General features: G+C 35.4%; 1 protein-coding gene across 1 annotated transcript in view; it reads left to right on the forward strand.

Moving 5' to 3' along the window:
* LOC149818677 (Prolyl oligopeptidase family protein) overlaps positions 1 to 24,147 on the forward strand; it is an 83,293-nt gene that overhangs the window by 36,936 nt on the left and 22,210 nt on the right. The window contains exons 6-9 of the mRNA XM_089983964.1: positions 11,413 to 11,547; positions 12,777 to 12,905; positions 13,442 to 13,842; positions 15,412 to 15,628. Of these exons, the coding sequence (XP_089840090.1) occupies positions 11,413 to 11,547; positions 12,777 to 12,905; positions 13,442 to 13,842; positions 15,412 to 15,628 (882 nt within the window). The remainder of the gene's footprint in view (positions 1 to 11,412; positions 11,548 to 12,776; positions 12,906 to 13,441; positions 13,843 to 15,411; positions 15,629 to 24,147) is intronic.

Below are 24,147 nucleotides of genomic sequence, written 5' to 3' on the forward strand. Positions count from 1 at the left end.
CCATGTCATCTTCTTCCTCTCTTGGTAAGACATCTTGGTTACTTGATTCTGGTGCTTCGTTTCATATGACTCTAAGTCATTGTTTTCTCTCTAATTATTCTGAAAATCGCCTTCCATCTTTTGTCTCAACCGCGGATGGAACCCCTCTTGAAATTAAAGGAATGGGTAATTTTGAAAAACAAGATTTTTTTATCCTAAAAATTCGTCTTATTCCAAAACTAAACTTAAATTTACTTTCCGTTTCTCAACTCTCGGACTATGGTTGCGATATAAAGTTCTCTTCTAATAAATGTTGGATACAGGATCGCCAGTCCGGGAAATTGATTGGGGAAGGCTCTAGGAGAGGATACCTCTATTATGTTGATTTTCTTAAAATTCCCAAGAATCAATTTTGTAATGTTGCTCAAAACAAAGATATTCATGTATGGCATAAGAGATTGGGTCATCCCAACATTGTTAAAATCTCTTATTTGCCTTTTGTTAAGCATCTTTGTAATGAAAATTTTGTTTGTAATGAATGTATTCTTGGAAAAATGAGAAGTCTTCCTTTTCCTCAAAGATCCATGTTTACAACAAAACCTTTTGAAATCGTTCACTCCGATGTATGGGGTCCAGCTCCGGTGATATCCAACGGAGGTTTTTCGTACTATGTTATCTTTGTGGATGATTTCACTAGGTTTAGTTGGATATATTTTCTTAAACATAAATATGAAGTTTTTTCAACTTTCAAAACATTTCATATGATGGTTTTAAATCAATTCAATGGAAATTTGAAAATTTTTAGAACCGATTCGGGTGGCGAATACCTTTCCAATGAATTTAAAAGCTATCTTGAAAACTATGGAATTCTTCATCAAAAATCTTGTCCCAAAACCCCCCAACAAAATGGGTCGGCTGAACGGAAACATAAGCATATTATTGAAACCACACGAACTTTGCTCATTTCTCAAAATATACCGAAAAAACTCTGGGCGGAGGCCGCTCTTACCTCTGTCTATCTCATAAATAGACTTCCATCTAAAAACTTGAATAAGATTTCCCCGTTTGAAAAATTATACGAAAAAGAACCTGATTATAGCAGGTTAAGGGTTTTTGGATGTAAATGTTTTGTCCTTACTGATAAAAATGACAAACTCTCCCCTAAGGCCATTCCTTGTGCCTTTCTTGGTTACTCTGAAACTCATAAAGGTTTTCGCTGTTATGATGTTAAGAGTGATAAACTTTATGTTTCCAGAAATGTAAGCTTCTTTGAAAATGTTAGTGGTTTCGAAAAACTTGAAACTAATGATGAGAATATAGATTATTCTTTTCTGTTTGATTTATTAACTGAAGATGATGATACTAGCGATGATGAAACAAATCTAAATGTTGAAACTCATATTGATCAACCCATTAATGAAGAACCACATAGAAATCCTATAACCTACTCTCATAGAGATAGGAGTACTTTTAGAAGTGCCCTCGAAAGATATGATAGTGGGTCTACCCCTTCAAGTGAAGGAAATCTTCGTAGGACCGAAAGATCAAGAAAACCCCCTTCTAGGTTCATCTCATATGAGTCTTTTTCACCAAAATATAGAGCATGTCTAAGCGCCATTCACTCGTACATAGAACCTAGGGATTTTGAGGAAGCACGTAAATACCCAGAATGGATAGTTGCTATGTACAATGAACTTGAAGCCCTAAAGAAAGCAAAAACCTGGGAGTTTCAAGACCTTCCTAAAGATAAGAAAGCAATAGGGTGTAGATGGGTGTTTAAAGTCAAAACTAAGTGTGATGGGTCTCTTGAGAGATATAAGGCCCGCTTAGTTGCAAAAGGGTATGGTCAAAAATATGGCATTGATTATGAGGAGACTTTTGCCCCCGTTGCTCGGATGGTCACCGTCCGATGTCTTATAACTGTTGCTTCAATAAACAAATGGAACATCTATCAGATGGATGTTAAGAATGCGTTTTTAAACGGAGATCTAAACGAAGAAGTATATATGGATGCTCCTCCTGGAATGGAGTATCCTAAAGGGAAAGTGCTTCGTCTTCGGAAAGCACTGTATGGTTTAAAACAAGCTCCCAAAGCTTGGTATGATAGGTTTAACTCTGTGATGTTAGATAATGGTTTTTCATCATGCTTTACTGATACTGCTTTGTTTGTTAGAAAGTCTAATACAGGGATTGTTATTCTGTTGCTATATGTGGATGACATGCTTATTACTGGGAGTGATTCTAAAGGGATTAAAAGCATAAAGTCCATATTAAAGGATAAGTTTGAAATGTCTGATTTGGGTTTCTTAACTTATTTTCTGGGTATTGAGGTTGCATACTCTCATAGAGGGTATTTTTTGTCTCAAACTAAGCTTGCATCTGAGATTATTGACAGGTCAGGTATTACAGATGATAAAGTTTGTGAAACTCCTGCTATAGTAGGAGCAAAAATGAAGATTGATGATGGTGTTCCTCTCTCCGATCCTACTCCCTACAGGCAACTAGTAGGCTCGTTGATGTATCTAAGTATCACCAGACCAGATATCTCACATGCGGTGCATACGACAAGTCAATTTCAGCATGCACCAACTTCTGTTCACATGGGTGCTATCTTGCGTGTCATGAGATACCTAAAGCACACTATTAATAAGGGAGTTTTTTTGTCTTCCTGTTCTGAGTTAAAATTAATTGCTTATACTGACTCTGATTGGGGAGGTGACCCAAATAACCGTCACTCCACCACTGGTTTTTGTGTTTTCTTAGGAGACTCATTGATCTCATGGAGATGCAAGAAGCAGCAAAAGGTATCTCTATCATCAACTGAAGCTGAATATCGTGCCATGACAACTACTACCATGGAAATTGTTTGGATTCATCAGTTGCTGGAAGATATGAGAATCAAAATTGAAGGGCCTACCAAGCTTTGCTGTGACAACAAAAGTGCGATTTATATTGCTAAAAATCACACTTTTCATGAGCGGACTAAACATATCGAGATGGACTGTCACTATGTTCGAGAGGCGTATCTTCAAGGAATCATTGACCTTCCATATGTCACGTCCGAGTATCAGTTGGCAGACTTCTTCACTAAAGCCTTGTGTGCTCCGCGCTTCAACTTCCTTCTTAGCAAACTCTCGGTCATCCTGCCCTAAGTTTGAGGGGGGGTGTTAAATTATGTACATTAATCATATAATGTAAGATATAGATTATATATATATATGGTAATACATATACATATATTAATATATATGTATATGTATCTACTCAAATATATATATAAAATATATATTTCTATTTATTTTGTCATAAGGGTAGTTTAGTCTTTTCCCTATTTTTGCGCACATTCACTTTTCGGATGTGACTGTAATTATTTTTCTTTTATTTTTATTTTTCCTTTTGTTCTTTTTATTTCTTTTTGGATGTGTACCTAAAAGGTACCTTGGGGGGCCCACCAACATAGTCGTTGGGCCCTCTCCAACGGTCACATTTGTGACCGTTGGAGGGGCTCCAACGACTATGGGTGGAGCCCCTCCAAGGCCCCCTTTAGTGATGTTATAAATAGGGGTTCTCCCCTTTGTATTTCTCCATGGCTTTGAGTCAAAGCCCTAGTTCTCAATAAATTGATTCCATTATTTTATGCCTTTGTGCATTTGTGAGTTATTTGTGGGTTGTGCTTTTTGTGCACAAGTGTTCTAAAGTGTTCTTATTGTGCTTTCGTGGTGGGTTCAATATCAAGAATATTAAGGTCTTGATATTAGTATCTTGTTGGAGATACTTTCACAGAAGGTTGTCATGATATCAGAGAATCAATTTGGTTTTATGCCTGAAAGATCAACTATGAAATCAATTTCTTAGACAACTTATTGAGAGATATATAGAGATGTACAAAGATTTGCATATGGTTTTTATTGATTTGGAGATGACATACGATAGAGTACCTAGGGATGTTCTCTGGTGGACAATGATGAAGAAAGGTGTTTCTCTCAAGTACATTAGTATAATTAAAGATATGTACGAAGGAGTAGTAACCAATGTCCGCACTTGTGGAGGGGTGACAACCAATTTTCCTATAACGGTTGGGTTACATCAAGGTTCTGCATTAAGCCCTTTCCTATTTGCTATAGTGATGGATGAGCTTACGAGATCAATTCAAGAAAATATACCGTGGTGTATGTTGTTTGTTGATAATATTGTTTTGATTGATGAGTCTAGATCTGGGGTTAATGCTAAGTTAGAATTATGGAGACAGACATTGGAAGCAAGAGGTTTTAAGTTGAGTAAGAGTAAGACAAAATATATGGAATGTCGGTTTAGTAAGCAACGAAGTAGTGATGGAAGTGTAGTGAAGCTTGGTGAGCAAGAAATACCGGTAGATGATTGTTTCAAATATTTGGGATCTATCATTCAAAAGTATGAAGAAATTGATGGAGATGTAAATCATAGGATAAAGGTTGGGTAGATGAAATGAAAAAGTGCAACTGGAGTGTTGTGCGATCGTAGAATGCCATTGCGATTGAAGGAAAAGTTTTATAGGACGACAATTAGGCCCGCTTTACTATATAGTACGGAATGTAGGCCTGCCAAGAGACATCATATTCAAAAAATGAGTGTAGCTGAGATGTGTATGCTTAGATGGATGTGTGGAAATACAATAAAAGATAAGATTCAGAATTAGGAGACACGTAAGAAGGTAGGCGTTGCACCCATTGAAAATAAGATGAGAGAGAATAGTTTACAGTGGTTTGGACATATTCGACGAAGGCCTAATGGTGCTCCAGTTAGAAGGATGGAGAAATGAGAAAATATATTAGTTAAAAGAGGTCGGGGTAGGCCTAAGAAGACTTGGATGGAGATGATAGGAAAGGATATGAATGCTTTGAACCTCACCGAGGACATGGCATTGGATAGAAATGATTGGAGGAGAAGGATTCATGTGGAAGACCCAGAATGATTTTCTTTTTTGGTTCATATCGCCGACCCCAATTGTTTTGGGATGAAGGCGTAGTTGTTTGTAGTTGTTTTTGTTGTTTGTTGCTGATATATATATATATATATATATATATATATATATATATATATATTCAGCATGAATGACCAACATAAAAGAAATCGGTTAGCATGTATATTTAGCTATATGAATATCAAAAAATCAATAGTCTAAAATTTCATGTATATCATAAATACATCGACATTAAAACCAACTGAATTATAGCATGAACACATTTTTGATGCATAAATCATGAACATGGTAATATGCATGTACAATAATCAATAAAATCAATGGTCTGAATATATATTTTCAAACACATGGAATAAGAAAGGTTGCATCACATACACACATGCATAAAATCGACATTTTATATATATATATATATATATATATATAGTTTGAACTTTGAAGTCAGATTTCCCTTTTTCCCTCTAATACCTATACATGAGTCATTTTTTTTTTACCTATTCATTCTCGTAAAAACTTAGAGAGAAACCCGTACCTTAATTGTAGCATAGAAAAAGACCAAAAAATTGAACATATAGGTGACTTTTTTGACCATATAGCAATTGGACAAGAAAAACCTGACTTGGAAGCTGTCGAGTTGCTTGTTGTTAGGTGAAGGTGGAAGAGATGCAAGCACCTTTCTGCTCATCATGAGGATGAGCAAAGAGACACCTACGGGTGGACTGCTCGATTCTCACCAAAGAAATTGTTGCGGGGCCAGAATTCATCGATCCAAGAAAATAACTTTTTCCAATTGGAGACTTTTTGGACTTTTTGTGGAGCGATGAACTGCATGGGTTTCCTGGCCTTGCACTTGGTTTTACATTTTACTATTATATGATTTTGCTTTTGACTTTAGTAAGAAAGGTTGATCTTGTTAGATGCATCAAGATTGTGCTATAGAACTTGATTAAGTTGAATTGAATGAGTGAATAGTGATATCTGCCAACATGGAAATTCAGACGCATGATCAACAAATGACTAGAGTATCCCAAATTCTAGAGTTGACACTGAAAGCGGTGATAAACAAAAGAAATGAAATTAAACCTGGTTGTAATTTGTAAACAAACATACAATGCTAGACTTTACTTTTGCAGTTCCATGCTTGGTGAAGTTAGGGTGTTCACATTCCCAATATGAGTGCATAATGCTTGACATTAAATTTGATATGAGTGCATAATGCTTCATTTTGCTGTTATGCTTTTTGTTTTGCACAATAATGTGAATGTTTATTTCATTATGTATCTGACATGGAAATTCAGATGCATGATCAACAAATGACTAGAGTATCCCAAAATTTGGAGTTATGACACTAAAAGCGGTGATAAACAAAAGAAATGAAATTCAACCTGGTTGTAAACAAAACACAATGCTGTGAGCTAGACTTTACTTTTGCAGTTCCATGCTTGAAGTTAAGGTGTTTACATTCCCAATGCGAGTGCATAATTCTTGGCATTAAATTTGATGAGTGCATAATGCTTCATTTTGCTGTTATGCCTTTTGTTTTGCACAATAATATGAATGTTTTGTTTTTCTATTATCATCGCTGCACAAAATGTCCAAAAAGTCACCTGTTGGAAAAAGTTCTTTTCTCAGATCGATGATTTTTTCCCCTACAACAATCTCTTCGGTGATATTCGAGCAGTCCACCCGTAGGTGTCTCTTTGCTCATCCTCATGATGAGCAGAAAGGTGCTTGCACCTCTTCCGCTCCACCTAACCACAAGCAACTTGATAATGTGCAGCTTCCAAACCAGGTTTTTTTGTCCAATTGCTATACGGTAAAAAAAGTCACCTATATGTTAAATAGTTTCCTTGTTATATGTGATATGCATCTATCGTGCAAACATGAATGGTTATAGGAATTTATAGTTTGTGAACACTATATGATGATAAAGTTATGTATGTGGCATGCAAGCATGAATGTGCTTTGTCGGGTCATCTTTATGCAATAATTTAACTGTACAAGTCATTCATATATGATGTGTTTAATATCATTGATATACAATTATCTCAATTAGATAGCTTGTTTATTACCATAGTTGTAAATCTTGTTTTCAGCAATTTCTTGGCTATAAAATATCTTGAGAAAGTGGATTATCCATTTTGTGCTGCCAGATAACATTCAAATACTTGTATATACTAAAAAAAAAAAAAAAGAGCTGTTACTTGACTTCTGTTCGATTCCGATTGCATATTTTTAAGCTTTATCCTGCCCTAACCAACATGGCAATGACCTGAGCAGAGAAAGTGAGCCAAGGCACCTACTTCTGGTCTGGAGTGTGGACAGGGTTTTATGTGCAATCCTGCTATAATGGTGGTGCATGGTTTAGAATTTTTTCTTTCCAAGTTTCAACACTTATATATTGCAGAAGTTAAACTTTTTATTTGAATATTCTGATTGCAGTCCATTAACTGGAAATGATGTGCAAATATTGGGAGTCAATAGCCAGTTGTGTTTGCAATGGCACTCTGCTCTGTGATCATCTTATTGGTTCATAGCGATATTTTTCTAATTAGTGATTGATGTTATCACCTGGTATTATCCTTGTATTGTCTTTCTATCAATCAATTTCAGGACATCATGTAGACAACCATCTTTCGCTAACACATCCAACAATATGAGGTTGATGTAAACTTGAGAAAGGCCAGTCTGGCGACCTTTTGTCCAAAGCAAAATTGTCCACACACACACACACACACACACAAAGCAAAATTGTCCAAAAAAAGTCTGGCGACCTTTTGTGTTCAGAAAAGAAAAAGGGTAGAGTGAGATTATAAATATGCACCATCTCTTATTGATTTTAAGTGTTTGAATTTGAATGTCCATTCACATAAGTATGAGTGGACCACCAGCCAAATGGTATATTGACCGTCGACAACCTTATCAGGGTTTACGAGCTTCTTTTGAAAAGGGTAATCAGCTCATTTGGCTTGTCATCGAAATTTATTGGCCTAGTTGACTTAGTCCTGGGAAATCAAGTGGCCCTTTGTCATAGTCAATGGGAAAGGTGAAGTCCCTCACCAGTGAGTGGCTCATTAGAGTTTTCGAAAGAGATATGAGATTTTTTTTCCCAATTGAATATCCAATGAGTGGTGGAGCCCACCACCGCTAGTGTTATTAACCCATTTGAAGTATGGGAAGATTTTATTAGGCTAAATAAAATTGAGACTTATTGACCCTTCAAGACCTTCGATGGGAACATGAATCGAACCTAAAAGAAATTATTTTTTGAGAAACTTAGTGAAATAAGTGTGTAATTGCACTGTATTTGAAAAACAAGTTTTGTGAAGTGGTACAACGATTTAAAAGTGTCTTAAGATCTATTTTGCTGTCTTTATGTCCAATACAAGGTTGTAAGTATTGTATCATTACCCCTATCAGTCGGGCCCAAAGTAATACCGTATCATATCATAAAATTTTAATAAAAAGTTTCCAAAAAATTAAAAAAACCAAGAAAAATAAGAAAAAATTAGCAAAAATTCTAAAAAAATCATATCACATGAAACAATGATGAATTGCACAAAATACAACCATATAATCACATATGAAGCTTTTATATCTCCATGAGCTGCTATGAATGGCATGCATATCTCATAAGAAAAATTTAAATTGTGAAATAATAAACAACAATACTAATCTAACAAGTCATAAGATCTATAACAGTGCATGTTTACATAAACAAAAACAAAATCCCCAAGTGTTTCTCAATACTTAAAAATTTTACATAACCAATTTTTTTTAACAACAACAACAACAACTACGCCTTCATCCCAAAACAATTGGGGTCAGCGATATGAACCAACAAAGAAAATCATTATGGGTCTTCCACATGAATCCTTCTCCTCCATTCATTTCTATCCAATGCCATGTCCTCGGTGAGGTTTAAAGCATTCATATCCTTTCTTATCACCTCCATCCATGTCTTCCTAGGCCTACCCCGACCTCTTTTAACTAATATATTTTCCCATTTCTCCATCCTTCTAACTGGAGCATCATTAGGCCTTCGTCGAATATGTCCAAACCACCGTAAACGATTCTCTCTCATCTTATTTTCAATGGGTGCAACGCCTACCTTCTTACGTATCTCCTCGTTCCGAATCTTATCTTTTATTGTATTTCCACACATCCATCTCAGCATACGCATCTCAGCTACACTCATTTTTTGAATATGATGTCTCTTGGCAGCCCAACATTCCGTACTATATAGTAAAGCGGGCCTAATAGTCGTCCTATAAAACTTTCCCTTCAACCACAATGACATTCTACGATCGCACAACACTCCAGTTGCACTCTTCCATTTCATCCACCCAACCTTTATCCTATGATTTACATCTCCACCAAAATTTTTTAAGTTAAAAAAAAATGATGACTTATTCTTCTTGCAAGAAATCAAGCCCTAAATCACTCTCAAGTTCTTTAGGAGTGAACACAAACTCACCTTAAGGAGTCTTCTTATATATTTCAAAAAGAAAAAAAAATGAATTGAGTGCAACATAAAATGCACTAATTGTGTATCGTAAGATATACCTTGTGTCGGGGTGTATCGTACGATACACCCAATACAGGTACGATGCACACCCGTATCTCGATACGGGTGTGTATTGTATCAATTAGGCCCAAAGTAACAATACTTACAACACTGGTCCAATGTCTTTTTGGAAAGCAAGTCTCATGAATTTGCAAAAGTTATTTAAGATCTATTACATTGTCTTTTCAAAAATGTCTTTTATTAAAAACCTAATTATTGAGACTGTTATTAGTTGCTTACTGAGCATTATAGCTCAGTAGTGAATTATTATTGTTTTTAGAGTGACAATTTATATAGAAGTAGCAAAGATTTTGAAAAATACTCAAAGGATACCACAACGAGGACATCGACCATGGAGTCAAGCGTCTTAGTCTACAGTTGAGTGATTAACATGTTAGTTTTATGTATTGAAAGATCTTGTAATTGTCTCAGGACTGTATTTTGGCTTGTATTAGAGTTTGTATTAAAAGTTTGAGTTAATAAATGTAGTTGTACTAATGCTCTGTAAATGTTCATTCATTTTTATTTATTTTGTAAAGATTTGTTGGGTTCCAAAATGAACAACTCCGTAGTCACACCTTGAGACTGATCATAGGTCAATTTTGGGGCGTGACACTTCCTCCATAGATCTTAGAGCCTTTTGCAATGCGGACTTTTACTCAGAATTGTCTCTACTACCGAATTTTGTATTTTTTGGGAAGCTCCCCAATCTTGTGGAAGAGTAAGAAACAATAAAGAGTTGCATTATCTACAATTGAAGCAGAATAGAGGGTTATGACATAGAATCATTTCTCTTAAGCACGTGGGCATTGAAGATCAAATTGTAGATGTGTTTACCAAGAGTGTTGATCCTTTGCATTTTTGTTCATTCCTTTCCAAACTTGGGATGATTCCTTGCATCATCTCAAGTTTTTTGAGGGGGAGTGTTAAGTTTGATGTAATATATGTGTTTCTATTTTGTGTGCTACCCTCTTACTATGTATATGCACATTTTATTCTTTTTAGGGTTATTCTTGTATTTTTTCATATTGCTGGTGTAGGGTCGACTGTTTTTGTGTTCTAGTGAGGTAAATGTAGAGTCCACTGTTTTTGCCTTCTAGTGAGGTAGAGGAGACTTCTCCCCTTTATTGTTGTATTCCTCTCATTTTAGTGCTAATGCAGTTTTCCTTCTTGGTGTGCCTTCTTTCTCATCTCTACTCTACCCTTCTCTCTTGTTTTGATAATTTCTACATGAAAACATGGTTTCCTGATTCATAAAATTTTAGTGCATTGTGAGGTGTTTTTTTTTGAACACTTGGAAAATCTGTTTACATGGCCTAATCACATAATCCAAAACATGTTTTCCACTAAACAAACCTTGTAGATCACATTTGTAAGGTTAGATTCACAAAAAAAGAGTAAAAGAGCATGAACAAGATGGCGTTTTTTCACTAGATTGTACATACTTTTGACTGTAGAAATGTGTGCCTATATAAGGCACATATTTACTACAGTCAACGGTATATAGATCACATATCTGACAGTCAATAGTATGTATAATCTAGTAGAAAACACCATGTTTTTTTTTCTTTTTTCTTTTTTATGAATCTTAACCCTACATATGTGATCTACAAGGTTTGTCTAGTGGAACACATATTTTAGATTATGCAATTTATGCTACATAAGCTGGTTTTCTTTGGATCCATCTACGTCAGATTGACTGCACAAAGCTTGCACTTGTAATTTCTAACTAGACACTGGTACAATAGGCAGTAGAAAAGACATCTATCTATCTATCTATATGTCATGACTAATATATTTTTTTTTCAATTAAGCAGTTCTATGATTGTTATGAAAAACAGCAGTTCTATGTTTCTCTTAGATGCACTCTTGCTCAAAATCTGAATACACTTTTTTCTCTGGTCAGGATATTATTCAAGCAGATCCAGATGTTAATATTCAAGACATGGATATATTTGATGGACACTTAGTTCTCCTTCTTCAAAATAGTGGATGCCCTATAATTTGTTCCCTTAACATGCCTTTGAAAGTGGATTCTAAGGTATCTATAGTTCTTTAAGTATAATAAAATACGATCTCTTGCAAGTTGTTCTCTGTAAGCTAATCACCTTAGCAACTCAAGTTAAGAACTTTATTAACTTATTCTTGAATAGTATTTAATCACCAATTCCAGTTGGTCTGAAAATATTTTTGAAATAACTCGTTATTATGACGTGACATTATTCTCCATGAGTATCCATTTCCTTTTGTGTGTGTTTGGATTGGGATAATCCAGTAGAATTTTGATCCAATTCCACTAAATTGTACAAAAACATGTGGCCATTTTTCAGGCACAACGAAGATTTTGTGGAATTGAATTCCAATTCTACTAAGTTCCTTCAATCCAAACACACACTTAAAGGAATTGAATCTTCCGACAACTGAAGCATCTGCTCCTCTTTAATGCATGCTGTTGTTTTTAATTTAGAACCATTAATAGTAAGATTTTAATTTTCTTCTGTTGTACATCCAAAGGTTGGAATTCCAGCTTAGAATTATGTGCAAGGTAGATTCTATAATTGTTTCAACCATAGGATCTTAATCCATAATTGTGTGGAAGATCATACAGAGGGCAAAAATTCATTCATAGCTGCAAATAAGCCTTTGGTGGTTTGAGCTGATTGACACCGTCCACCTAAACACTCAACTCAAACCAGCTGGCTTGAGCTGCTTAGACAAGCTCAGCTCGTTTAAGCAGGGCCCGAGCTCGTTCATGAGCTGATCTCAGGGACTGAACCTAGGCTTTCCCATTTAAATGAAGCTTGATTAAGTGCGTTAAGCCTGATTCAGCTCGGTATGCACATATACAAGTTCTGTAGCATTTATGACAAAAATAAAAGGGTCAAGAGTCCTACCCATTACGGTAGGGAGGTGGTGGTTTCGAACCTCCACACCCTTCATAAAGCATTTTTTTTTCAATAGAACCAACTGGGTTGAGCTTGGCTCAAGCTTAGCTCGAGCTTGAGCAAGTCATTCAAGCTCGGTTCAAGCTCAAGCCTTGTATTTTTTTGGACATCCAAGATTGTTACGCCCAGGCTTGGTTTCGGTCTGTGTGCATCCCTGTCTGTAATGTTTATAGAAGCGGTTTAGTGAGATTTGCAGCTACTTATCGGATTGCACATACTGGAAAAATCTGGCCTATTTTCATCATAATTATATAATGAGAACATATTTGCTTTTGTGTACTCAATATTGCATCATTACTAATTTTATTATTCTTCACTTGTTCAGATTTCATTGAATCTGGATGATCTCAAACCATGGTTCTTTCCTCTTCCTCCAAATATTTGCAGCATTACTCCTGGTTCAAATCATGACTTTGAGAACCATATTTATCGTGCAGTGCTCTCATCTCCAGTGGTAAAACTCATTTTCTCCATACTTTGATTAGTGTGATTTCTTATTGCTTTTTGCGAATTCAATTGTTTTAATCTTAATTGTTATCACGTCAAAGGCAATGAATAGTCTGTCTCTTGTTTCTTATGCAATATTTATCCTGTTAAACCAATTTTGGAAGGTCCACCTTGCCATATAACAATGGTGGCTAAGTAATCTTTCCGATAGAATGATTACCATCTGCACTAAAATAAGGTGCATTAAGCAAAAGACACGAGGGACAGTCTTGTGAATATCACTGGCATAAGGCCTAGTAGTTGCCATTTGAAAATTTAAATTTCTTTTATTGCAAGTACAAATGTACATTATTTTGTGATAAATTATCGCAACATAGTGTGTCATTTGACAAATGTAAATTACTTTGTCTTTGATTATTTTATGAGTATTAGCATGCATATTTGTTTGTTTATTTACTCAATGGTTCATGACCATAGGTAGGCTGGTCAACATACTGTTAAAATCCACTAACTGCTTTTTTATTTTTTACTTTGAAAATGCAGATGCCAGATCTAATTGTTGATTTTGACATGTTAAACCAAAAATTCATTATTGTCCATCAAGAAGAAGTGATTGGTGTGAACAGTGATACAGGATTGAGCTTCCAGTTTGCTCATCATCTCCAGAAGGATTTTTTGGGTAAACAATTTTATAAACCAGAAGAACAACAATGTTGGAGTACTTTGTCTGAAGCATTTGTCTGTGAAAGGAAGGAAGTTATTTCACATGATGGTGTCTATGTACCTTTAACAATTGTTTACTCCAGAATATCAAAACAAAGTGGTAAATGTCCAGGGGTTTTACATGGCTATGGAGCTTATGGTGAAGTTTTAGATAAGAGCTGGTGTTCTGATCACTTAAGCTTGCTTGATAGAGGTTGGGTCATAGCATATGCTGATGTAAGGCAAGTTGCAAATATACTGTCTTAGTATTTGGTATTTCAAATGTTTGAGACTATTGAGCACCACCATAAATTTTTCCTATTGTTGCAATTCTTCTAAAATCTTATTCCTTTGTTTTCATTTGGTGTCTGTTAATAAGTGTAGTTCTCATCTGGATTTTTAGAGGAAAAAACCATGCTTTTTTAAAAACCCAGGTTTTGCCTAAAAGCAGGTTGTTGGCAAACCTAATTTGCCAAGAACCTGCTTTTTTCATTGTTTGGATGACAAGAAACACAAAAGACTTGGTTTTTGGTAGTCCAAAAACGAAAAAAGAAAAAACTGGGAAAAAGGTAGGCCCAGCCATCGGCTGGAACATGGCTGGGCTGTACACAGTGGGTGGCCAGGAAAATGGTCAGAGACATGAGTCTTTTTTTAAAAAAGAAGAAGGAAATGACATCCTTTTTTTAAAGTTAGTCACTGGTTGGAAAATGGTTGGGCACGTGAGTTTTTATAAAACAAAAGGGGATGCCACCTGGCTATTTTCCAGCCAACCACCAGACAGAAAATGGTTGAGTTGGTACTGTTCAGCATGGATGGGACCAGCACGGACATTATCATGCTAGTTGATTTATTTCATTCAGTGCTTTTAATATATAAAGATTAAAAATTAGAAACTATTTGCTCAAAAGTGCTTCTTTATGAGATTTTCTCCCGCATGTTGGTAATTGCCAATAGACTATTGGTATTGAACTTGGCAGAGATGATTATTGTGTGGAAACATGTAAATCATAGTAAATGAATCGGTTGAAGACTTGAAGTAAACATTGTTGGCTAAAATTTGAGCGCCTGTAGGTTCCCTTACTTTTTACATGTAGCATAAAAATGAGTATCATGCTGTAGATTTGGATCTGTATTTTAGGTTGAGAAGGGAGAGTTTTCTGTAGATGATATTGTACATGTAGAAATAAAATTGAATAAAAGGGAGGAAAAAACTTTCTTTAAGTTGATCTGAAAACGAGCTGGATGGTCTTACAAACTTGGGATTTCCTAGTCACAATAACCATGGAGTGAGCATGTTAAAGGCCACTAGTTATCTCTGGCTACTTCAAGGATTTCATTGATCACATGGTGTAGTTGTTATGTATTATCATGTTAGTAGGTGAACTTACGGACATAGAAGCAGGCTAGCAGCTAATGGATGAGGGACTTGATGTCCATGCACAAAATACAAAATACCAGATAGTCTGTCACATAGGCACGAGTGAGGGTGCAAGTATAGGGCAGCAAGACATGATAAATTTTAAAAACATGGGTGTAGGGGTGTCACGGGCTAAAAGCGAAGGACCCTTGACATGCCCCGGTGTACCCCAACACTGGAACGACCTTGTTGCTTTGAAGCTTGATTGTCCAAGTTTTTTTAATTTCAGTTTCTTCTAAAGAATTCAGTATATTGCAATTCTGTAGTTTATTATGCAGTAACTCAAGGATGTCAGTGAAATATAGCTTTAACTATGACCTTTTGAAATTGAGTGACTGCCCCCCATATGGTCTGAAGTTTATCAATTTAAGGAATACGACATAATCCATGGCAGGGGTGGTGGAGGTGGGGGCGTTTCGTGGCATCATTCTGGTGCTGGGCTGCACAAGCTCAACTCTATTAAGGATTTTGTTGCATGCGCTAGATACCTAATTAATGAAGGTTATGTTCACAGAGATAAGCTTGGTGCCATTGGCTTCAGTGCTGGTGGTCTGGTTTTAGGTGCAGCTATCAATATGTTTCCAGATTTATTTCATGCTGCTGTATTGAAGGTAATCTGATGACACCATTTTCAGTTATTTTCCCCACCATGTAGTTGATAACTTTGTATTCCATTGTAGATACTATAGTTAAGTTTCCATTTAGTTAATCAATTAAACTTTCTACACATCATGGATTTTGGCAAGGTTTCGAAAGTTGTCCCTGGACATGGATGCTCACCAAAATTCAGTTAATAGGCGCAGCAAGTGGACACACATACACATGCATATGCATACTTATGTAGGCTTGCATGCACAAACACATATATGCTAGCATGTATGTGTTATAGTGGATGCTTGCAAGTTCAGCAATTTTTATTACAACAAACTTAGGTTCCATGTGGAACTATATCTTGAATGGAAAAATCAAGCATCTTTTCATAAATTTGTGATACATGCAAATCAGTGGATGAATTTATACTTTATATTGCAGTACTTTATTGGTCTTTTCCAAACTGCAGAGCGCTGTGGTATTTTGAAATTTGTTAGGCTGTCATAGAAATTGCAGAATTGTTAAGATCCACTATGAACTGTGTACTGTTTATATGTAATTGTTGGAGATTAACAAGCTCTATTTTATTGCTTCTAACAAATTCTAAAATTCCATAGTAATGTTTTCTCATTACTAGATTACCAAGTATATTTTCATGGTAAAACATACTACTACAAAAAAAATTCCTTCTTGGAAAAGCAAAAGTCAATTAATTCATTTGTACTCTATATAAAATGAAAAAAAATTCCCTGAGATGGAACTTTTATTTGGCAAGTAATAAAAAGTTGGACTTGTTGTGATCCACTATAAGTTGTGCATGGTTAGCCCATTTACCATTCCATGTTCGGTTGTTTTTGAGGTGAAATTCTGGCATTTTCTTGTCAATAGAAATCTTAGCTTATAGATAGTAGATCTTTTATGAACGCTTCAAAAGTGAATTGTAAAACTAGTTGATAGGGCTAATTCTACTAGCCACAGTAAATAGTCCATAATAAACTTATGAGGTGTTAGATATACCTTGCATTGATTGATCAATGCAAAAGAAGAAAAATTGTGCCATATAAAGTATCATGTTTCAACACCATCATATATATTTTTTAGGCATGCATTGATGCATATATATATATATATATTCATGAGTTCATTGAAATTTTTGCTCTACCAAAATTTATATTACAGCAGCATTGCTTGCTCAAGAAGTGGACATGTTTATCAACTGTAGGAAGCACTATGGTTCCTTAAATTTGTATTTATTATTGAATACCAAAATGTGCTTGGTGCATTGGAAGTCCTTTCTGCTTATAATTAAAATGCCAATTCACAAAAATACCCTTTCTTAAAATGCATCATTACTGGGGATTATTTTAGCAATAGATACCATTAGTAAAAGTGTTAAAGCAAACACCAAAAATAAATAGTGGTTTTTGTAATGAAATGAGAGAGAATGCCTCTTATGGGCTTACAAGAACACAATATCAAAGAACTTCAATACCACTTATGGGTCAACAAAAAAACACATGCACATAGGCCACTTAAGGGCCAAGAACACACTTAAAAATATAGGATTTTATATAACAAAATGCTTGAGAAAGCATTACATTTACAAGAGGGGGAATACCCCTATTTATACACAACAAAGGGGCCATAGAGCCATTAGGACACTCCCCAACGACTCTACTCACCAATGGCTAGAAATAGAGTCAGTGGGGAGGTCCCAAACTCTATATATTGATTACTAATGTGCCCTCAACAACAAACTAAATACCTAGTTTGTACAAAAAGAACTAAAAAGACTGTTGTGCTCCTAATGGGCACAACCTATTATAAAAACATGAAAAGACAAAAATACCCCTAATGGGTATTTACCTATTACAATGATAAAGTATAAATATATATGCATATCTTAACACCCCCCTCAAACTCACGGTGCCACAACCTAGAGTTTGCCAAGGAGGAATTGAAATCCTGGTGACGGAAGTGCTTTGGTAAAGAAGTCCGCCAATTGATACTCGGATGGTACATATGACAATATAATGGTCCTCTTCAAGAATTACAATCTATTTCTCCGTGTTTGGTCTGCTCATGAAATGTGTGATTGCCTGCGATGTAAACTGCACTTTTGTCGTCACAACATAATTTGAGGGTTCTGCTATGTGAAATCCCAAGTCTTCTAATAATTGTTTCAACCATACCAACTCAGAAGTTGTGGTTGTCATAGCTCATTACTCTGCTTATGTTGAAGACAAAGATACCTTTTATTGTTTCTTGCATTTTCACGAAATCAAAGAATCACGTACAAAAACTCTTAGTTGAGCGACGATCATTCACATATCCTCCCTAATCAGAGTCTAAATATGCAATAACTTCTAACGAAGAAGAGTATAACAAAATAAACCATAACTAATAGTATTTATGATATATCTAATAATCCTCATTACATCACTCATATGTATTGTAGTAGGAGCATGCATAAATTGATTAGCAGAGTGAATAACATGAAAACTATCTGGGCGAGTAATAAAGATAAAAGTTAAATCTCTAATTATCTGTCTTTATGGAGTTGGATCCTTTAGAGGTTCTCCATCAACCTTCTTCATCTTGGCATTGTTGACCTCTGGAGTAGCAACTTGCTTTTCATCAAAAAGCCTTGATCGTTCTATGATCTCTGCTGCACACTTAGTCTGTGACAAATAATAACCACGAGGTGAGTATGTCACTTCAATTCCAAGAAAATAACGTAAAACCCAAGATTTTTGTCATATCAAAGTTAGCTTTGAAAGTATCTTTGATATGACTAACTCCCTGATTATCACCTTTTATGATAATCATGTCATCTACGTAGAGAAGTAATATCACCATACCTGTATTAGAAGACTTAACAAACAATGAGTGTTAGTATAACAAGATTTAAAACCAAGTTGTGCCATTACACTACTGAATCGATCATACCAAGCCGTAGGGGCTTGTTTTAGACCATACAAAGCCTTTCGCAAAAGAAGTATTTCTCCATGTGCCAATCTTAATCATGGGGAGGTTTCATGTAAACTTCCTCATTAAGATTCCAATTCAAAAAAAACATTTTTAACATCCATTTGAAAAATTGCCATTTTTGAATCGAAGCTATAGAAATTAGGGTTATAACAGTGGTCATTCGAGCAACTTGAGCAAATGCTTCAACATAGTTTATCCCGTACTTTTGACTATACCTTTCAGCATAGTTTATCCCGTACTCTTGACTATACCTTTAGCTACAAGCCTAGCTTTATATCTCTCTAATGTCCCATCACTTTTGGTTTTAATTTTATAAATCCATCTACACCCTATGGTTTTCTTTCATTTAGGTAATGTTTGAATTTCTCAAGTTTTTGTCCTTTTTAAAGCTTCCAATTCATCATTCATAGCTCTAATCCATTCTTGGTGATTCATGGTTCTACATATGAGTGGATGGTTATAAGACATGTTCTATACTTGGGTTCAAAGGAGTCATAGGACACAAATATACTAGACCTTTAGAAATCCTTACGGATTTTCGAATACTAGATGAATCTAAGTCTTGATTTTGGTAATATCTTTCTAAGGCACATGGAGGAGAATGATCTTTGGTACGTCGAGTATAAGTTTGGACTTTATTATGTAATTGGTCTATGTCATTAATACTTTCACTTTCATTCTCATGCGCATCATGAGTGTCCTCATTGCCACTCTTATGCACATCATGAATGTCATCATTATTGTTCTCATGAACACTATTATAATCAATAACTTTATCATGCTCATGAGCAAGATAAAAAAAAAACTCATAATGTTATTTGGATTTATCCTTATCAAATCCATTTTTGTTTTCAAGGAACGTGACATTTCTTGAAACATATAGTTTGTCCTTTTTAACTTCATAACATCTATACCTTTTTTTATTTTTGGTATATCTGAAGAAAACACAAAGAATAACTTTAGCGAAAAGCTTGACATTTTTGTTAGTAAGGACAAAACATTTATAACTAAAAACTCTTACTCTTTTATAATCGAGAGGAGTTTTAAATAAAATTTCAACAAGAGAAAAAATTTCAATAGTGTTTGAAGACATTCTATTAATCAAATAAACCGCTGTAAGAGCGGTTTCGGCCCAAAAATTTTTAGGGACATTTTTGGATATAAGAAATATCCTAGTGGTCTAAAAAATATGTCTATGTTTCCTTTCAACTATTCTATTTTGTTGAGGAGTATAAAGACAATAGTTTTAATGGATAATTCCATGTAGATCAAGATAATTTTTTAAATCATTTGATAAAAATTCTCCTCTGAAATCAAATCTAATTTTTTTTTAGTGTAGGCTTTAAATTGAGTTTTAGCATATTGCTGAAACTTTTGAAAACAATCAAATACTTCAGATTTGTACTTAAGAAAATATATCCATGTATGTCTATTATAATCATTCACAAAAAATAACATAGCATAATACTCCTCCTTTGGACACAACAGGATCCGGTCCCCATACATTCGAATGCACTAACTAAAATATTTTTTTTAGATATAAAATAACTAGGTCTAAATGGTAAGAATTTTATTTTACCAAGAATACAATCTTCACAAACTAAATTTTGTTCTTTATAATTTGCAAGAAATAGAAACACATAATTTTGATATACTAGGATGTCCTAATCTTTTATGCCAATTATATATATATTTTTTCTATAAACTTATAAAAAACATGTTTTGATAATTCAAGATTGTCCATAACATAGAGATCTCCACTTCTATGGCCTTGCCGAATCGACTTCCTGAACTGGAGATCCTGTACCAAACAACCATTAAATAAGAAAGAAATCTTTCACCCATGGTCCATAATTTGAGAAACGGATAAAAGATTTAAATTCAATTTTAGCACAATTCTAACATTTGGTACATAAAAGGTTTGATGTTTTTGCAAATTTTTAAAACTTTTAATTTTCAAAGTTTCATCGGCGGTTAAAACATAAGAATCATTTGGGTTAATATAGAATTTGGATAGTATAGACTCATTTAGAGTCATATGGAAATAAGTGTTAGATTTAGGTTTTTTGAAGTTCCTGCAGAGAGAAAGAAGACAAGAGAAAGGTTTGGGCTGAACTCTCATGATTCCCAATATTGGAAAATCGTGCCTCATTGGACTATTTATATTTACTTTACACTAAAATACATTTTTACCAAAACACTCTTATTAACACAAAATATAAAAAGACTAATAAAGAGTATTTTAGAAACACAATATATAATAAAATACATTAGAGAACTAGGAGACGTGAATAGTGACGTGAACAATAACGTCGTGAACAGTGATGTGAGTGATATGGATCTGGATTCAGATCCAGATCTGACCACCTTAAACCTCACGCTCTAATAGCCTCCCTCAAGTTGTACATGGTTAACAACTTGCTTCTTAAGTACCAAAACCTATTCTTTGTGAGGCCTTTAGTGAACAAGTCAGCCACTTGGTCTTCAGTTCAGACATAGCTGGTCTCAATCTCTTGATCCTCCACTTTCTGACGAATAAAATGCTGATTAATTTCGATATGTTTTCTTTTCATGTTGAATGGGATTTATTGAAATCTTGATCGCTCCTTGATTATCACACAACAGGAGTGACTTGGGGATGACTTCTCTCAAATTATACATGTGTCTAATCCATGTCATCTCAGCTGTAGCTGCGGCTATGGAACGATATTCAACCTCTATACTAGACCTCGCAACAACCTTTTATTTTTTACTACTCCATGAGACCAAATTTCTTCTAAAGAGAACACAGTATCTAGAAACAAACCTTTTCTCATCAGAATCTTCTGCCTAGTCGACATCTGAATAAGCTGTAACCATTAACATATCTTCATGCAGTGCCTTATTTCTGTAGAGCAAGCCATCTCCAACAGTGCCCTTTAAATATCTCAAAATTCTTTTCATACCCTCCATATGTGATGTTCTTGGCTGATGCATGAATTGTGACACCTGATTAACAACAAAAACAATATTTGGACGAGTGAAAGTGATATATTGCAGCATTCCAACTATGCTTCTGAACTGTGTTGGGTCATGAAACAATTATCCATCATTTACGCCCAATCTTTGATGAATAGGAACTGGGGTTGCAGCAGGTTTACAATATTTCATGCTTGTTTTATTTAGGAGATCCATCGTGTATTTGTGCTGAGTTAAAATAAGGGAATCAACTTGCTGATCTACCTCTATCCCAAGAAAATACCGTAACAAACCAATATCTTTCATCTTTAAATTTTTGTGCAAGAACCTCTTCACTTCTTCAATATGTTCCCTACAACTGTCAGCAACAATTATATCATCAACATAAATTAGTAACACAGTGATAAAATTGTTACTTTTGTAAATGAAAAGTGAATGATTTAATGGGGACCGAGTAAAACCATAGCAAACATGAGTTTTTGGATCCTTTTCACTATATCATAGTGGATGCTTCATATAAACTTTCTCCTTAAAATGCTCATGTAAGAACACATTCTTTATATCCAACTGACTTAGTTGCCACCCATGATCAACTGCTAGAGAAAAGATGATTCATATAGTGCCTATTTTGACAATAGGACTTAATGTCTCATCATAATCATGCCCATACTTCTGAGTGAATCCTTTTGCTACTAGGTGAGCTTTATATCTCTTGAAAGCTACATCGAGTTTATATTTTATTTTATACACCCATTTCGAACCAACTACATTTTTATTAGGCGATCCTTTCACTGTCTTCCACGTCTGACATTCATGCAAGGATTGCATTTCTCCATTCACAGCTTCTATCTACCTATTTGACTGCACTGCATGCTGAAATGTTTTTGGTCTTTGGTATTGTCTGATTTGAGTAAGGAAGCTGTTGATGGTAAGGTGAGATGCGCAGCAATCGAGAGAGAGAGAGAGAGAGAGAGAGAGAGAGAGAGAGAGAGAGAGAGAGAGAGAGAGACGGCTGGAGAATAATCTAACTTCATAATCAATTAGGGCTAATCTCTATATTAAATAGAGATAGTCCAATGAACAAAATTACACCCAGGTCCCTCATTAAAGAATAAGATTCAAATAACTTCTAGTTTAGAGAAACTTATTTACTAAAAACATCTTAGTCTCAACACTCCCCCTCAAGCTGGAGCATAGATATCAATCATGCTCAGCTTGTCACAACACTTTGAGAAATTTGGTCTTGCCAGGGCTTTGGTAAAAACATCAGCTACTTGATCTTCGGAAGATACATGATCGGTGCAGATATACCCAGCCTGAACCAAGTCACGAACATAGTGACAGACAACTTCAATATGTTTAGTCCTTTCATGAAACACTGGATTGTTGGCAATATATGTAGCAACCCTATTGTCACACATCATCAACACAGGTAAAGATACTTTCTCCTGAAGCTCAGTCAAGACTGATTTTATCCACATAATCTCAGCTGCAGTCTGGGCCATTGCTCGGTATTCAGATTCAACACTCGACCTGGCTACAACGGTTTGTTTCTTACTCCTCCAGGTAACAAGATTTTCTCCCACAAACACAAAATCCAGATGTTGACTTCCTATCTTCAACAGATCCTGCATAATCAGCATCAGTGTAAGCAACAACGTCCAAAGATGGATTTCGTTTAAACAACAGACCTTTACCAGGAGATGCCTTTAAGTACCGAATAACCATCATAGTTGCATCCCATTGAACTTTTGTAGGTTTGTCCATGAACTGACTGATTTTACTCACAGCTAATGAAATGTCAGGTCTAGTAACAGTCACATATAGTAACTTACCCACCAAGGATCTAAAGCTGGCACTGTCCACATACTCAGACTTCTCATCAAACATGTGAGTTTTGGGATCCATTGGAATATTAGCTGGCTTGGCTCCTAGCATTCCAGTCTCTTTTAATAAGTCCAACACATACTTTCTTTGAGACAACACTAAGCCCTCTTTGTTTCTTGCAACTTCGATACCCAGAAAATATCGAAGGTGACCAAGATCTTTAGTAACAAAGTGTTTCTGAAGATGATCTTTTGTGGTAGAAATATCTTGGGCCCAACTCCATGTTAATATGATGTCATCGACATATACCACCATAACAACAATTCCAGCACTGGTTTTCTTGATGAACAAGGAGTGATCTGAAGCTGACCTGACAAAGCCAAAACTCGACATTACCTCAAATAATTTGTGAAACCATGCCCTTGGACTCTGCTTCAGACCATAAATAGCCTTCTTCAACTTGCACACCTTCTTACACTCCCCCTGAACCTCGAAGCCTGGGGGTTGTTGCATGTAAACAGTTTCATGCAAATCCCCATACAAAAAGGCATTCTTGACATCCAACTGAAACAAGGGTCATCCATGGTGCACAACAACAGAAAGAACAAGACGAATAGTGCCAAGACGAGCAACTGGGGAGAAAGTTTTAAAAAAGTCAATACCATAGGTCTGAGTATACCCTTTTGCAACCAACCGGGCTTTGTACCGTTCAATTGACCCATCCGAGTTGTATTTAATGGTATATACCCATTTGCAGCCAACA

Source organism: Nuphar pumila, chromosome 13 (assembly GCF_984573655.1).
Source record: "Nuphar pumila chromosome 13, dmNupPumi1.hap1.1, whole genome shotgun sequence".
Classification (NCBI taxonomy): Eukaryota; Viridiplantae; Streptophyta; class Magnoliopsida; order Nymphaeales; family Nymphaeaceae; genus Nuphar; species Nuphar pumila.